This window comes from Pyxicephalus adspersus, chromosome 8 (assembly GCF_032062135.1).
Source record: "Pyxicephalus adspersus chromosome 8, UCB_Pads_2.0, whole genome shotgun sequence".
Classification (NCBI taxonomy): Eukaryota; Metazoa; Chordata; class Amphibia; order Anura; family Pyxicephalidae; genus Pyxicephalus; species Pyxicephalus adspersus.
Window position 1 is genome coordinate 72,498,884 of NC_092865.1, and position 18,613 is coordinate 72,517,496.

General features: G+C 40.3%; 1 protein-coding gene across 1 annotated transcript in view; it reads right to left on the bottom strand.

The window, feature by feature from the left end:
- PICK1 (protein interacting with PRKCA 1) overlaps nt 1-18,613 on the bottom strand; it is a 624,859-nt gene that overhangs the window by 4,806 nt on the left and 601,440 nt on the right. The window contains exon 12 of the mRNA XM_072421156.1: nt 841-985. Within this exon, the coding sequence (XP_072277257.1) occupies nt 841-985 (145 nt within the window). The remainder of the gene's footprint in view (nt 1-840; nt 986-18,613) is intronic.

An 18,613-nucleotide genomic window follows, 5' to 3' on the forward strand; every position in this document is an offset into this window, starting at 1 on the left:
TGGGGATGTTTCTTATACTATGGTGTTGAGCCTACTTATCCCAAACCCGGGATTGTGAAGCAGTTTGAATACATCAAAATATCTTGAGGTCATGCTGCACTATGCTGAAGAGGAAATGTCCTTAAAATTGGTGTTTTGACAAGACAATCACCCCAAACATACTATTAAACAAGCAACATCTTGGTTCTGGACCAACAGAATAGTTGTTATAAAGTGGCCAGCCCAAACACCGGCCCTTAATCCAATAGAAAGCATGTGGAGCAACATGCTGTTTCTGAGGCAAAACCAAGAAAGATAGATGTGCAGCAGTTCTCAGAAACAGGTTATACAACAAAATATTAGTTTAGTGATTCAAAGGAAAAGCAAATCTTGAAACACTTTTCAGTGTGAGTTTGTGAGGAACGCAGACACTGAACTGCCAAATATTATATATTTAAATAGCATAATATTCCCTTTTCTCTACTTTCTGTAAAGCAATAACACAAATTTATTATTTTGTTTTTCATGTTTTGTTTAGGAATAGAATGTGCAGTGTTCCCATGTAAATGAAAAGTATTATAAGGATTTTAAACTTTTTTCACTTTTTTAAACATTCTAAACAAAACTGTAGCTTTTTTTATTGTCTCCAAAATTAATGTAAATATTTTTGGGATATGAAGGAATTGCTCCTGGGGGTAATACATATGTAGGAGTTCAAGTAGGTAAAACAACCCTAGACCAAAAATAACACTAAATTAAAAATACTCTAATATTCATATTATCCAATGCTTGCAATATCTGCCTTATTTTCTTGACAATAAACATAAAACTTATGTTAGGTTTATGAAAAAGGATAATTACCATGTTTTTGGTCCAGAAGTTCTATCTTTTCTAAGACATCTTTCCTCATTTTTGCAAAACGTGAACGTGCCTCCTGACGACACCTCAAGATCAACCGATATTCATAGTTTCCAGTGCTAACACGGTACAAAGGCTCCCCTAATGCCTGAAACACAAGGTCTATTAGCCCAAACTGTACACTCAAATTCACTACATAATGAACACATTTTCATACCCTGGTAAAATACTCTTTAGATGAGAAAAGTTACAGTATGCAGTGTTAGCAGTGAGGCTGCTATACTTGTGCAGACATGTTCAATTAGGAACAGGAAAGCAAGAGAAAACTAAGCATGAGTGAACCAACACAATTCTTACTAATCCTAAATCCACCGTTACCCTACACTTCAGAAAAAGTACACTAAATTTTCCAGCATTCTGCACCCTTTCTTGACTTTCAAATATCTCTAGAATACAAATTATAGGGATAAAAGTTCATATAGGAATGAACCATTATATAATTTTTAAGTGTTAGGTCAAGGTTTTTGGGCTCTATGAGCATAAGTTGGACATGAAAAGGGTTTCAAAGGTTAGAGAGCTTTTGGGTAAACTCTAAATTATTAACAATGAATTAAAAATTGAGAACTACAATGTAGAAAGGGCCAGTACATTTTTTTCAATTCAAATTTTATATTGGGAAGGTAACATACAGTATACAGATAGATAGACATAATGATCATTCAAGTTGTAGCAATATAACAATTATAAATACAAAAAGAAGGAAAGAAAGGTGGAAACAATAACCCACCCTTTTCCTGTCCATTAACAGCATATTTAGTGTTTATTTTCTGCAACAGTCAAAAATACAATATCAACAATATATATCTATATGACCATATAAGAGCTGATCCCATTGAACTCTACCCATAATAATAAAAGAATACATTTGATAAATTTGAAGAGGAATTTCTGGGTTGGGGGGGGGGGGATGCATACAAAAGGATGGGAACTATGAGGGAAGGGGGTGAGATTCCTTGATTGGATAAGTATATGCGGTAATTACAAAACAGTAAGAAAGAATAACATAAGGCCTTAAGAGAGCAGCTCAATATATCAACATTTCAGGTGCTCATTTGGAGGATGGAATATGGTCCAGTAGAACTACCTCTGATTGGTCACTTCCTCAGTGCCTATCTCATTATTATAATTACACAGTATTTATATAGCACCATCATAATATGCAGCGCTGTACAAAGTTCATAGTCATGACATTAATACGTGACAACCACTGTGCAATTCTAGGGGTTCTGGTTCGTCGCCACATTGCCGGTATAAATGCTCTTGCCGCATCCACTAATCTTATTAAATCTTATTAGAAAAGACTTATGGTAAATTTTACTCGGGATAGTGGTGTGATGCAGGAGAAGAAAATCCTGCCTCAAAGGGGATCTGGTAATCTGGGTAGTTTATGTACCTTCTCCCAAAATGGACAAACCCTCGAACACTCCCAGAAAACATGCAGAAAGGTGCCTCTGCCCTCACCACTTCTCCAGCACATATCTGATGCCTCTGGGAAAATTGAGCTTAGGCGAGACCACCTGGTCAAGATTTTGTACCTAGCTTCCTGGTATGCAGAATTGATAGAGGAGGATTGTGCTATGGAAAACAACTGAGCACTCTGATTTGGAGTAAAACTCTTGGACCCATATTAATACAAAGGGGTGTGAATTCCGGCCCTGGGGTTATCAGAATGGAATATAAAGTAGTTCAGAAAGTAGTAAAATGTCTAAATGGGCCCTGTTCAGTACACAGGGATTCAAATTCCGTATACAACTTCTGCTACATAGCTATATCAGAAAGAGAGCGTAAAAAATGATGGAGCCGACGTATTCTCCAAATCCCCAGGTCAGTGTATACAGGATCCAAATTCATTTTTACAAGTGTCGGCCAAGGTGTTTTTTGCTAAAAGAAGCTGACATCTCGGGCTCCCTAGTCAGCCAGCATTCTGAATTTTGGGTCGTCTAAGCATGGTTGGAAATGAACACTACCAATAACTGGGGTGAGAGGTGGGGAGACTTTGGGTGATTGTGGTATCTTGTGGAACAGGTTCAGAGTAGCCTCAATTGTTGGGTGTCTGCTAACTGAAGCGTGGACAGGAGTTCTGCTTCATGGAAGCATGGTTAGTGGGATCCCCACTTTTGCCTGTTCTGTTTTAATCCAGTGTTTCTATTCTGCCTTTCTGAACCATTCCACTATTCTGCCTAAATGTATTGCGGCATAGTACACGGAGGGGTCTGGTACTCCTCTATTTTTATTTGATAGGCTTAAAATTTGGAAAACCAATCTGGGTTTTTTTATGGGCCCATATAATTTGGGTAAACAATGCTTTTAAATTTTAAAAAAATACAGCCGGGATTTTAATAGGTAGTGCCTGCTTCACATATAATAGTTTAGGTAAAAGTACCATTTTGATTACATTACATCTGCCGAACCATGAGGGCAGTTTCAAATTCCACTGTGAGAGTTCACGTTTAAAGTCACCCATTAGGGGAAGAAAATTCAGAGTATGTAATTTGGGAAGATCACCACAAATAAGCACCCCTAGATACTTGATCGACTCTATGGACCAGCGGAAAGGATGTGATGCTCTGAGGGCATGGCAAAAGGTATTTGAAGAAATATTCAAGACTTCTGATTTCTGGTAATTTATTTTAAAATTGGATAAAGCACCATATTGCCCTATCTCCCCCATAAGATTGGGTATTAAAGTCACTGGTGACGTAATATAGAATAGCATCATCTGCAAATTCTGCTGTCTTACACGATCCTTCCCCGTGCTGTATACCATGTATATTGGAGTTTTTCCTGATCCTCCACAAGAGAGGCTCAAGGGTGAAAATAAATATTAAAGGCGAGAGGGGACAGCCCTATCTGGTACCATTTGTAATACAGAGGGCTTTCCCAGACTACTTGATTCTCGCTGATGGCATTGAGTACAATGCAAGTATGTATGACATCATTTTGTCTCCCAGGCCTATATAACGAAGGGTTTGTTCGATAAAGATCCAATCTACCCTGTCAAATGCTTTTTTCGCATCTGTCGAGAGAAGCATCAGTTGGTGCCCTTTACTTTGAGCCCAATAGATAATATTAAGAGTTTTGGTCGTGTTGTCACACACCTTGCGATTTGGCACAAAGCCTTGATCTGGATGTATCAGGCTTTGTATATAGGGGGTCAGGTGCGCCGCCAAGATCTTTGAGTATAATTTCACATCTACATTTAGTAGAGAGATTGGTCTGTAACTGGCACGTCATTGGGTCTTTCCCCTTGTTTGGAACTAAAGCTATGTGGGCTTCTAAAATGTTTTTGATCACTGGGCACTGAGGGGTCAACACAATGAAATCCTCTACAAAATGGGTGCTTAAGGAAGGTAGTAAGGTTTTGAACTATTTTTAAAGCAATCTACTAGGTCCCGGTGCTTTCCCAGTGGCAAATGCTTTCACTGCCCAGGAAGGCTCTCCTGGTGAAATGGAATTTTCAAGTATTTCTATATTTTTTTTTTTATTATTGTACCACAGGACAGGAATACCGTCAACATCTAGTTGGGATGATAATCATTGCAGCAGTGGTGATAATTTTTTTTAATGTACTTTACCCAACTAAAATGTTTGTGAAACAGATTTGGCCAAGTTACAGCAAAAAGCTTTGAACACCTGACTGGGGGATTTTCTGTTGTCCTTTCATATACATCTCAAGCTCAGTCAACTTGGATGGGGACTGTTAGTGGACAGTCATTTTTAGGTCTCCCAAGAGATGTTCGATAAGGTTAAAGTCAGGGCTCTGCCCGGGCCACTCAATGACAGTGACAGGGTTACTCCTGAGCCACTCCTGTGGTGTCGTTGTTTGCTTTAGGCATTCTCATGCTGGGCAGAGAACCTTCGGCTTAGTCTGAGGTCCTGAGCACCATTGAACAGATTTCCAATAAGAATATTCCTGTACTTTGCTCCAGTAAGCTTTCCCTTAACCCTGCCCAGTCTGACAGTTGCTACAAAACACCCCCACAGCATAATGCTTCAACCACCATCCTTCTCTGTTAGGTTGGTGTTGGGCAGGAGATGAGCGGTGCCTGGTTTCCTTCAGACATAACGTTTAGGTCAAACAGTTTATTCTTAGTTTAATCAGATGAGAGAATCTTGTCTGATTCACAGGTCTATGGAGCTCAGTCAGAATGACCATCGGGTTTCTTGTTCAGTTCTCTCACCAAGGACCTTCCCCCTCGATTTTTCAGTTTGGTACTGCTCGACAAAGAATGAACTTACAAACAATGTGTCCTAATACAATGAAGTAAGGACTACAGGAATATGAAGGTTAAAGTTTGAATATGATCATATATTATCATGTTATCAATTTTGTCACACCTATATTACAATATGTACTCTGTATACGTACTCTGTATATTATTATACCTATTCTATATTTTTTCAAACCTGTATTTCTATAGAATAATACCCTAAGAATCTTGTACCATATATATTAATTTGTATGTGTATTAATCATGTATATGAATATCCCTGAAGGTATTAATTATTCTGTCACATCTATATTCTAATACACACTCTGTATATGTACTTTGTACATCACTGCTCATGTACATTGATTTGTTCATTATAACTTTTGGTTGTACTCAATATACCATATGCTACCGGTATGTATATACAATGTAATCATGCACATTGTACACTTCCATTATGCAATTAAACGTTAGTGTTTATGTAGACCCCTATTTTTAAACACAGCACACACTCTAGTATATACATTCTCCTATTTTCAACCAACCAGCCATTCTCGCATTTCCGATCATCAACCATTAATTCACATTCATCACCCTAAGTAAACCCTTTCCTCTTCAACAGCTGCCTTGGAACTTGGAGCGCTACAGCTGCATTGACAGATGGCACCCCTTGCGTTGCCTGTCAGCTAGATTGTTTTCTCCCCTGTATGACTCACACACCTACATTGTGAGTCACCTCCCACACAAAGACGGGTCGGCTTGCGTAGCTAGGCAGATACGACTCAATCACGGGAAATCTCCACTGATGTCATACATGTACAGCCCCCTCCCTATGTCATGGAGGAATCCTTTTCTCTCTATCCTTACAGTGCATGTGCGGCCACTCAGCCCGAGCATGCGCAATTTTATCCTCAGAATGCCCTGATCCTCGTCTATTTTAGGTGGGATCGACACACTAACAGCCTCTGGCTGTGATTATCCTGCATATCTCCTATTCCTGTGGCCATTTAACCTAATAATGGGACTAAGTAATATTTTTTTTATATTTACCCTCTATACTTACCCCTCTAATTAATTTTCCAATGTTATTATGTCTTAAAGCTTCCTCTTTCCTTCAGGGAAGTTTCTATTAGTCCCTTCCTGCCAGAAATCCTACCCAATACTGTGTTGCACGCTTTCATGATCCTCCTCATGTAAGCAATTTTTTCAGACTATTATTCATACATATAATTCTCTAAACTCTCAATTCCCATACCATAATTCTCAATATATATATATAAAACCATATGTATTTTCTTCTTCATTTTACCCAACCTAATAAATATACCTTATCCAAAATTTTCCACACTAGGCTCTAGCCATACTTATTCTAAGGTTTTATCTCACCACCTTCATACTTATTATCAACTTAGGAATCAAATAAGTGATATGTTTTATAACTCTTCACACACATCAACACAACCAAGAACACATTCTAAGATATCTAGAGTTTCATATTTTCCAACATTATTCACTTAGCAAACTAAATACATACTAACACCTTACGAATCTTAATGTACGTAACACTATACATATGTATCAATCCAATATCATACCAAATTACTGGTCCTTAAATGTATTGTTTAATGAATGTACATGAGTCCTAAATGTATCTATGTATGCATATGTATACCGTGCATTCTGCAGTTATTAACTGTAAATATTTTTGTTTTTGTTCTAAATTGCTATCTTATTTACGTCTATATACCCGAGGAAGCCAATAAATGAAACGCTATAAGACGTTTTACAACCTGTCCAGCTAAAATGCTTTGCGATCTATACATAAGCAGTTACTCGCTGTCTAGTAGGGCTATCCAAACCCCATGGTGTTTAATGGGAGTTGGTAAATCTGTTCTTATTAATGTAACACTGTATTGATGCTATATGTTACTTTTTTGAAATACACAGATTATACAAAAAAACCTCTCTTCTCCTTCTTTATCTTTTAAATCTTATAAAGTCCATATATTTGAAATACTCGATTGGATTCATCCCTGAACTCATAACTTCTAACCTTTACTCCTCTGTCAGGTACATTTTCCAACATTCTAATCACATCATATTATATGTTTTATATTATACTGAAGTATGTATTATCAATTACAATGTTACAGCCCACCAGCATTGTTATTGGGAACCATTCGTACCAAGCATCAAATTCAAATTTGACTCTCCCCTGATTTGTAAGTATCATATTACTACAAGTCTAAATTTCTTACTATTTAGTATTTCACTTGAACATTTGTGGACCATAATATATATTTTTATATTTATACCTGCATTGATATACATAAGTGATATGCAATACAATCATTATTATCTGTGTTACCTAATATTTCATGATATTCAGTAACCCTATTAACCTGTAATCCTCTTGTATATGTAGACCCTTAATCGTATAACGTCACGTACCCGAGGAAGCCCAACCCGGCGAAAGGCGTCGGGGACTTCTGTGAATTACAACAGAACTAGGAAACGCATACAAAAAATTGTATATGTTTTACTTTTGTTTATATGTATGAAGTTATTATGTATGAATTTATTACATATGAATACAATACACTTTGACTTAATACTTTTGAGCCTCAAACCTCTTTCTTTGCCCTCTCTTTGTAAATTTTTGAAATTGTGTAATTTAACTGGCAGACATGGGTAAAGCTGAGAGATCCAAGGCTGTGAAGACTTCCATCAGGGCACCGGTCCAGATTGTCCCAAACCTCGATCCAGGACTTTATTGAGGATTCTCCTCCTGCAGCCTCCTCACCAGCAGCCATGCTGGTGCCTGATTCTCCTTCCCCGACATTCGTTTGGCGGGTGACGGCGCAGTCCCTGGCTCGCTACGAGTCTCTAGGACTGCACAGCACGGTTACTCACCTCTCCTGATACTCCGTTGATAGCTGCCTCCGGTGGTTACAGCACGCCAGATGGTCTGGTGGTGAGTCCTTCTTCCCCCTCTGAGGCCTCCCCTTCGGTAGCTATTCTACCTCTGCCTCACCACGCTCCTTAGACCATGATCTACAGACATATGATGCTGCAGCTAGCCCTATTTTACCAGGCTTGCCTCACAAAAAGGGGAATATTGGCTCTACCTCTGCAACGGTGCCAGACTCACCTGCCCACAGCCCTATGGATGCTCCACTTTTCTCCAGTGAGAGAGAGCAGGAGGGCCTTAGGGGCTTCTCTTCCACCTCCACCCACATTCCTGGGGTTACCTGACGGATCGCCCACTCCTTTGCCAATTACTTTCAAACTCTCACATCTGAGGTACAAGCCATGTGTAGATCAGAAATTGGCCTTTAGCAGGCAGAGTGGAGGGCTTTGATGAGGAAATACAACAGGCTAAGGGGGACATAGACCACCTTGATTGCAAATCTCGTAAATATGACACCAAGCAGAGAGACTTATATTGCTACCTAGAGGATCTGGACAATAGGGGCCAAAAACATAATATACGGGTCCGTGGACTACCTGAAGCTGGGTTCAATGAACATCATCACACTATTCACCTAATCATGGGAAAACATTCGCCAATTCTTACGGCAGATCCCAATATCTCCACTATAGTAGGAAACAAACCATGCATCACATATCGCAAATCACACTCTCTGAAAGATTCTCTAGTCCAAAGCCACTACAACCCACATTCACGAAAACAAGATCAATTTAAACCTTGGGGCACATTCAAATGTGGCCACGGTAGCCAGTGTGAATGGATCCATGAAAATCTAGCACTTTCCCTACGAAATGGTACTACACATAAGATCAATCACCATGTTAATTGCCAATCAACAGGCATTATATACATTATTTTGTGCTCATGTAAAAGATTTTACGTGGGTAAAACAAAAAGACCCCTGAGAAAGCGAAAAAATCAAAATCAATAACGGTAAAATGGTCACTCCAATTAGCTACCACGTAGGAACAATGCATACCTTTGACTTACATAGTATTTCGTTTGCAGCGTTAGAAAAAGTAACCCGGAATCCTAGGGGGAGACTTTGATAAAAAATTATTACAGGCAGAAACGAAGTGGATCTTTTTATTAAAAGCCAACCATTATCCAGGCTTAAACAATGTATTTAGCTTTAAACCTTTTCTATAGTATTAATCAGTAATCAATACTAAATATTAAAGCCATATTAGTATGTTTAGTATATTTCTAGCAATTCTTTAACAAAATGTATGTATAAACCTGAATGTATATTTAACTGTAAGGAACAGTTTTGTTTCTTTTCTGTCATTTCTAACCATTATTCACTTGATCCTATATGAGACACTGTCTATCCTAATTATCCTATCCTCCTTCAATCATCTCTAAATCTCCGTATTAACTTTTTCATTCAAAACAAATAGAGGGTGCCCCTCCTCTCACCCGACCTACAGGGTCGGGGGCACCCTGGAATGCTTGGGTGCAACACAGGAAAGCCTACCCCTCACTGATGGCTCTGCCCTTTTTCCCTGTCTTTTTAGATAGGGATGCTGGGCTGGAGACAGCTGCCTGCTGTCACTAGCACTGAGACGAGTGACAGGAGACCCACCCTCTTCCAACAAATGATGAGGTTTGAGTGGGCGGCGCTTTAGGAGCTGCCACTCATCACAGCACCACCAGGCCAGCCCCCACAGGCATCCCCACGCTGCCTACGTGCACGTGGAGTATGGGAGGTCCCTAGGACGTCTACCTCCTATTAAGGAGGATGCCTTAGTAAACACTATTAAGGCTGCATCTCAAACAAGCAAACAATCCTTTCCAGCACCACTAGGAGGAGATGTCTCTATAGAATACAGGTACATTGAATTTATGGGCACTTCTGCCTTTACTAAACATAATTCATTATCATTATGAATACCATACCTAATAGAAAAAACATAATATTGTTTCATTTTTAGTACTTACACTGTGGATGCATATATGGCAAACCTATTTTGCTGACTGCATCTGCTAGGGATTATTTACTATCTTTTCCCTGGAAACTGAGACTTGATTGACTTGTGCTACCATTCAGCATCGAATTAAAAAATAGTCTCTACTTTATTTTCAGGTAGGACAGCAATTCCTACTAACTCTTTAACCTCACTTATACATATATTATATGATTATACATAAAGATTTTAAACAGAACATTTTCTTAAATTGTAGAGATTATACTTATATAGGGGATTCTACTACACTACCCTACTTCCTTTGAACTTTTCAACGGATCATCTCTATTCTGAGGTTCACTTCATCTTTCCTCCAAGATTAAGTCTTATTTTGAATTATGTAAGTATGATAATTATAATTATTTCAACTTTATATATATATTTGGTAATTCTATGATTTGATTCATTACTCACATATGATCTATGTATGTAGCATACCTTTCTAAAAATCAGTTTTATCTGTTTCTATTTAACGAATATTATTATACTATTGGTCTTATTCTCTAATAATTCCACTATCTGAACAAAATTGAATGAAATATATGATTTTTGTAATGTTGAACACTGCAATGTATTGAACCCCTACATTTATGTTTGTAAATTTAGATCACTTGAACCCCGTATGTATACATAGAGAACTTTTTATTGATCTATCACTAGCCCTGAGGAAGCCCACTATGGCGAAAGGCATAGGGTACTACAGTTGATATGAAAGGGTTCATACCTACTTAACCATTGTATGGTGATGTATATTTGTTTAATATTAGCTGGAACCTGTATAGTGCCACAGCAGGCCTTAACAAAACTTTGTATGTATCACAAGAAACTATTGTGACATACAGAGAAAAGGTTGTAATTGTTTTTTTGTAACTCCGTGAAAATTGATCAAATCCTGTAGAGATCATAAGGGAATATTATGAGTTATTGGTAAAAAGGATATAGTTCTTTTATAATTTTGTATGTAAACTTGTACTACAAATTATATTTTCTATATTTGTGCCGAAAACTCTATGTCTGTCTTTTATTAAATTACCAGACTACCTGAAGCCACTCAAGCTGTGGATCTCAAACCGGTTCTACAAGATAAATCTAATAAAAATATGGAAAGGCCCTTTTCCCAGGCGAAAAAGTTCCTCAGATCGCACCGTGCTTTGAGACTACCTACTAATAACTTGAGGCCATGTCATTTGCTTTTTATCGGATTATGAGCTGAAAGAGGAGATCATGACAAAGGCTAGGAAAATGCGCAATCAGGAATTTGATGGGGCTCCCATTCAATTTTGTTCCAGGACCTCTCTTGGCACACCCTACAGCAGAGGAACCTGCTGAAACCCCTTCTCACGACCCTGCAAGACCACAATATCCCCTATCGTAGGGATTTTCCCTTCTGTTTAAGGGCTCACAGAAATGGCAAGTCTGCAACCATTCATTTCCCAGGGGACCTCTCAGTTTTTTGTGAGAACTTGGGCATTAACTGTCCTCAACTCCTGGGTTGGCAAACGGTGGCTCCGAAGAAGAGATCAAGGTCTGAATCTAGTCACTCTACCTCTCCACGGGACCAGATGGGCCGAGATCAGATTTAAAGATGTTCTCACCCAGTCTGGTATATCTTGGACACTCTATTCCTTAGTATTGTTGGATAGCTACTCAATAGGTATAGGGACTGGGGTCCTGTGCAGGAGGAATACCTACCCTGTTCAGTATTCACCTTTGGCCTCCACACTTGACTTCACTCCTCATGCATCTGTTAGGATTGCTCTTATATTGATGCTGAACTAAATCTTCTTACATATCAGAAATGTGTTGTTTACAACTTGCCTATGTTTGCTGGTAACTGTTATGTCTATGGCCTGTGTTGCTGGCACAGACGAGACTGCACATATTGTGTAGTTCTTTTAGATGGTGCCCTTTGGGGGCTCCCAAATTGCTTACCCCCTGGAGGAGACCTTTCCACTTATCCCCTTGTTTAGTTTCTCCTCGCTCTTTTTGGGAGTTCAGGGGACCGATGGGTGACGAGGCCCCCTCGGTCGCTAAAAGGCGACCTAACCATAGTCATTAGCTTTTTTTATTGCTACTGTTTTTTTTTTTTTTTTTTTCCCTTTCTCCAGTTTGTTTTTGAGTTTGCACTACCTAGGATATCCCACCCTTTTTACTTTGCACAATTGAACCCTTTGACGGCCTTTAGCTTTAGATGGTTGAGCCAACCTCAGCTTTATGAACCTTTAACTGTCTCGGCTTTCTTGATGTTTGTGGTCTATTTGTCTTTGAGGTACATGACTACACTCCTATCCTCCATCTTTAATTATAAACACTAGAATACTGTCCCTTGATGTTAAGGTTTTAAATTCTAATACCAAAAGAAAATTCACCCTCAGGGAGTTTAAGCGTCTTGCAGCAGATGTATTTTTCCGCAAGAAACCCATTTTGACCAATCTGGTACCTTTAACTTTGCCTCCAGGTCATACCTGATATCCTATATGGCGAACTCTTCCAACAAGAAAACGGTAGGGGTAGCAATTTTATTTAATATTAATTTTCAATTTACCCCTATCAAATCCTTAGTTGACCCAGCGGGCAGATACCTTATATTGCATGGCACTCAAACCACCCTCCTGGAGAAAAGGACCTCCAAGGTTATATTCTCTGGAATATTGCCTGTGCCATGCGCAACACAGGAAAGGCAGAGGAAGCTTGGGCAGCTAAACGCATGGCTTAAGTTCTAGTGTAGAAGGGAAGGGTTTGGGTTCATAGAGCACTGGGCTGACTTTTCATTGGGGTACAACCTGTATGCTGGAGATGGTTTGCACCTAAATGAAAGGGGGTCTGGTGTGCTAGGGGAAGATTTAGGGGAGTGTGGAGAGATATTTAAACTAGGACTAGTATTTGTGTACAGAAAGGAAAATGGCAGAGCTCAAGTCCAAATTCATAATAGCAATGTCACTGCTTTAAATGAGTCACAATGGCTCAGAACTGATATGATTTATTTCCCTGGTGGTTGAACTTGATGGGTGGTTGACCTTGATAAGCATTTACTATTGTAGTAAATGCTTATGAAAACTTAGAAAGTACGATGAAAACAAAACATAGGGTATGTATATGTTAGTCCAGTAGGCAGGTGATACAAGCAACCAAACAAAGTTTTAAAAAAGAATCAAAGAGACTTACAATATGGTGGTTCATTAGTGGTGTTCAAGCATTCCTTAAGATATTATTTTCAAAGTTGTTCTAAAAGATAATCAGGATTTATTATTGTGGGTAATGATTTCAAGATACTCTTAATTAAACACCAATCAGAAATTTAAGATGTGAAGGTGATAGCTAATAATGGTCGGAGAGAATGTTTGACTAATTAAGAGTGAGTGATTAGAGGTGGATTCAAATTATAACATATGTATCAGATATATTATTGGTATTTGTTTGATATGAATGTTGGTTAATAGGCTTTTTTGACATGTATAAATTCAACACTACAACAAATGAAAAAAAATGATCCATTGAAACTTGAAAACGTTGTTGAAGTGTATTCACAATAATTACATGCTGTTCCTACAAGCAACATAGCAAAAGGCTGTAAAAAATGTTTTTTTTTTTATTTTCAATTTTATTTTCATGTCTGTATGCATACATAACTTAAATGGGCTAATATATTGGCAGGATTGGTGGTGGAAGGGAGATATATTTGCCCAAGATTCCTCTCCTATGTGAAGTAGCAGGTGGAAGACTCTCACCTGTGGGGTAATTGTTAAAGCAGCACTGAAGGTGGGGGATATAACAAAGCCAGGAGCTCAGTCAGGAGCTCTCTGCCTGGGGACACAGGAAGTCGGTCTGTGTGAATGAGCTCAAACATGAGTAAAAGGTTGCTGAAAGCTTTGTTTTGAGCTGACAGGGAGAAGCCCTCCAGCCAATAGACAGGAACGTCTTATGTATAGTAAGTGCCGGACAGGCGAGGTTTTCTTTTGCTGTTTTGTTATTTTATCTGCAACCTGCAATAAACCTGGCTACAAGTCAGCTTAAAACTTATACCTGGGCGTGTGTGATCTGAATTTGGATAAACCACCACGTTCGCAGACGTTCAATCTCATCCATTTGACCTGGAAGTGGGATTAGTCTCAGCACTAATGCAGGAGGTCATTCTTGGGAGAGATTTTCCACATTTTTGGAAATTTTGGGAGTCCAAGTTGGAACAAAAAGAGGTGCACTGCAGATATTGACAGCATCTGATATAGGCCCAGAACCATTAGCGGATTCCCCACTAGGGGATGTAGTTGAGGTATCGGCAGATAGCTCCACCCCTTTTCCATTCTCTGTTATAGCCGGAGAACTAGATGAGTCGGCGTCAGAGACTGAGACTGAAGGGGTAACACTTCAGTATATGCCTGACCTAGACGTTAGGAAAGACGATTTTCAAAGTGAACAAATGAAGCACCTTACCCTTACGCGAGTCGGAGAGAATATAAAACTGGTCAATGGGAATTCTGTGGAGTCTGGGGCTAGGCTTGCTTTTCCCTACATGGCTCTAGAGAATGAATTGTTGTATCAGATAGACAAGAAGGGAAAGGAGGTGGTACAGCAGTTAGTGGTTCCAAAGCCCTACAGGAAAACCGTTCTGGATCTGGCACACAGACACATTATGGGTGGCCATTTAGGGATCCAGAAAACTACTGAAAGAAATTTAGAAAGATTTTTCTGGCCTGGAATGCATCGAGACATTAAAGCATATTGCGAATCCTGCCCTCAGTGTCAGATTGCAGCTCCTATGCCCCATTTCCGCAGCCCTTTGGTGCCCTTGCCGATGATTGAAATACCCTTTGAGCACATGGGGATGGATTTGGTTGGTCCCCTAATAAAGTCAGCTCGTGGTCACCAGCATATTTTAGTCATAATGGATTATGCTACCTGTTACCCCGAGGCCATACCTATGTGCAATACCTTATCAAAGACCAACACCAAAAGAACTGGTTCATGTGTTTAGTCGGGTTGGTATTCAAAAGACAAACTAACAGACCAAGGGACGCCCTTTATGTCTAATGCCATGAAGGAACTTTGCAGGCTTTTTAAAGTTACCCACCTACGTACCTCAGTCTATCACCCCCAAACTGATGGATTGGTTAAAAGATTTAATAAGACTCTGAAACAAATGCTGAAAAAGGTGGTAGATAAAGATGGCAACAATTGGGACTTTTTGCTCCCATATCTGCTGTTTGCCATAAGGTAAGTACCGCAGTCATCCACAGGGTTTTCACCTTTTGAGCTTGTATACGGCAGGCATCCACGTGGTTTATTACATGTAGCTAAAGAAACGTGGGAAGGACAGGTCACACCGTACAAAAGTGTAATAGAGCATGTGTCACAGATGCAGAACAGGATTTCAGCAGTCATGCCAATTGTTAAGGAACATATAGAATGGGCTCAAGGAGTACAGAAAATAATTTATGATGGGGAGCCAAGATCCGAACATTTGCGCCAGGGGATCGAGTACTAGTTCTCATCCCCACCGTGGAGAGTAAATTCTTGGCTAAATGGCAAGGTCTGTTTGAAAATATTGAAAGAGTAGGCGAAGTGAACCATAAAGTATACCAACCAGGTAAAAGGAAGCCAGTTACCATATAAATCTGTTAAAACCTTGGAAAGACTGGCAAGTCCTGGCAGCAGCACTTACTCCACCTATGAATATGGGGCAGCAATGCCTGCTGTTGGAATAGCCGAGACTCTGTCCGATGTCCACAAGAAGGAAGCCAGACAGCTAGTCGCTCCGAACAAAGGGTTTTTTTCAGAATAGCCAGGGCAGACATCACTCATAAAACACAATATCATAACTGAACCTAGGGTTAGGGTCCATGTCAAACCTTATAGGATTCCTGAGGCCAGACGAAAGGCAGTCTCAAAAGAAGTGAAAGAGATGCTGGAGTTGGGAGTAACTGAGGAATCTCATAGAGAATGGTCAAGCCCTATTGTGTTAATTCCAAAGCCTGATGGTACCATAAGGTTCTGTAATGATTTCAGGAGGCTGAATACTGTGTCTAAGTTCGATGTATACCCGATGCCACGAGTGGACGAACTTATAGACCGACTGGGTACAGCCCGTTACATTACGATCATAGACCTGACAGAGGGTTATTGGCAAATACCCCTGACGGACACTGCTAAAGAGAAGACAGCATTTTCCACACCTGATGGCCTATTTCAATATGTAAATATGCCTTTTGGACTACATGGGGCTCCTACATTTCAGCGGCTAACGGACAGAGTTTTGAGGCCACATAGACAGTACGCTTCTGCTTATCTTGATGATAAAGTGATCCAAAGCGCGTATTGGGAGACACCTACTCAAAGTACAGGCAATGATTGATGATTTGAGGAGAGCAGGGTTGACTGTGAACCCCAAGAAATGTAGCATTGGTCTAGAAGAAGCTAAGTACTTGGGTTACATTATTAGGAGAGGTGTAGTCAAGCCCCAAATTGCCAAGATTGAAGCCATACAGAACTGGCCCCAGCCTGTAAATAAGAAACAAGTGAAGGCATTCCTGGGGATTACTGGCTATTATAGATGCTTCATACCCAATTTTGCAGCCAGCAGGTCAGGGATGATAAAGTGGAACGATGAAGCAGAGGAGGCGTTTCAGACTCTAAAGCAGGCTCTTTGTTCCCAACCAGTGTTGATGAACCCTGACTTTAAAAAATAATTTGTTGTACAGACAGATGCTTCTAACTCAGGAATAGGGGCAGTGTTGTCACAGAATATTAAGAGAGAGGAGCATCCCGTGCTTTACTTGAGTCGGGAACTAAATAAGCATGAGAGAAACTACGCAGTTGTAGAGAAGGAGTGTGTGGCCATCAAGTGGGCTTTAGAATCACTCTAATATTACTTGAGTCAGAAGTTTTGGTTAGTCACTGAACAGAGAAAAAAAATAGCAAAGTGACAAGATGGTTTCTGGCTCTGCAGACTTAAAATTTTACAGTGGAGCACAGGCCAGGAAGTGGCAAGGAAACGCAGATGCGTTGTCGCAGGTGTCTGTGGGTTTCAGTTGCTTAGTCCCACTGGCCTGAGCAGAGGGGGAGGATATGTGACACCAAGGCAGGATTGGTGGTGGAAGGGAGATATATTTGCCCAAGATTCCTCTCCTATGTGAAGTAGCAGGTGGAAGACTCTCACCTGTAAGATAATGAAGCAGCACTGAGTGTGGGGATATAACAAAGCCAGTGTCATGAACAAGACACTAGACAGGAGGTGGACCCTCTGTGCTACCAGCACGTTAGCCGAGGTGATATCAGAGGTGCAGAGTCTAAGGCACCGCCCGGTGTTCACCAGAGCACTCCGCAAGGGGTGTTGGGGTTTGCTGCGAACGGCACCCAGGTTGCGGCCCTCAGACTCACCCCGTGCAGGTAGCAGCTGACAGTTGGAGATAACCAAGGCGCAGTACAAAGTCGACAGGCAAATACAAAAACCGAAAACAGGACCGGGTCAGAGCAGGCAGAGAACAAGCATGGTCAGGACAAGCCAAGGTCAGGAACCCGAAACCAGGACTGGAAACTGAATACTCGCAGGAACCTCGGGTAGTAATACCTATTGCTGAGGCAATAGGTGTCTGACTGAGCCCAGCATATATAGGGAGACTGACAGGCTAGCTGGGCGGGGACTAGGCGGACCGGTGAGAATCAACTGGTAGAAATGGCTCAGCAACGCCCCTAAGTGCAGAGCAGCTAGAGCAAGGAGGGAACAGCTATTTAATGTACAGCGCTGTGTAATATGTTGGCGCTATATAAATCCTGTTTATTAATAAACTCTGTGACAGCAAGGAGCTCTCTGCCTGGGGACACAGGAAGTCAGTCTGTGTCAATAAGCTCAAACTTGAGTAAAAGGTTGCTGAAAGCTTTATTTGAGCTGACAGGGAGAAGCCTTCCAGCTGACAGACAGGAATATCTTATTAAGTGCCTCTTATGTATAGTAAGTGCCGGGGCGGACAGGCGAGGTTTTCTTTTGCTGTTTTGTTATTTTATATGCAACCTGCAATAAACCTGGGTACAAGTCAGCTTAAAACTTATACCTCGGCGTGTGTGATCTGAATTTGGATGAACCAGACAAGTGTCCTTTGACCCCGCAAAGGCGATCCTGAGCATAAACCCTCACAATATATAAACACTAATACTATTGTAGTATCAAATAAAAAGATTATATATTGTACAATCCAAAAAACGTAATGTCCCTTATTACATAGTTAAAAACCAGTATTATGCTTCCACAGAGAAGCTATATAAATGCGTTCCACCCCGGAATGTTGGATATCGGGCTGCCCTTGCTGACGTCAGACGTGTTTGATACGTGGGACGCCGATTAGCGGGTCCCGCAGTACCCTGGCATTAAGTATACGAGGCGGTGGACATTACTGCAGCTCTTATGGACCTGGGGACCTAAGGATACCTCCAGGGATTCTTCTTGATATATGCATGTTTGGGAATGTAAGTACCGTATTTTTCGCCGTATAAGACGCTCCGGAATATAAGACGCACCCAATTTTAAAGGAGGAAAATCTAGAAAAAAAGTTTCT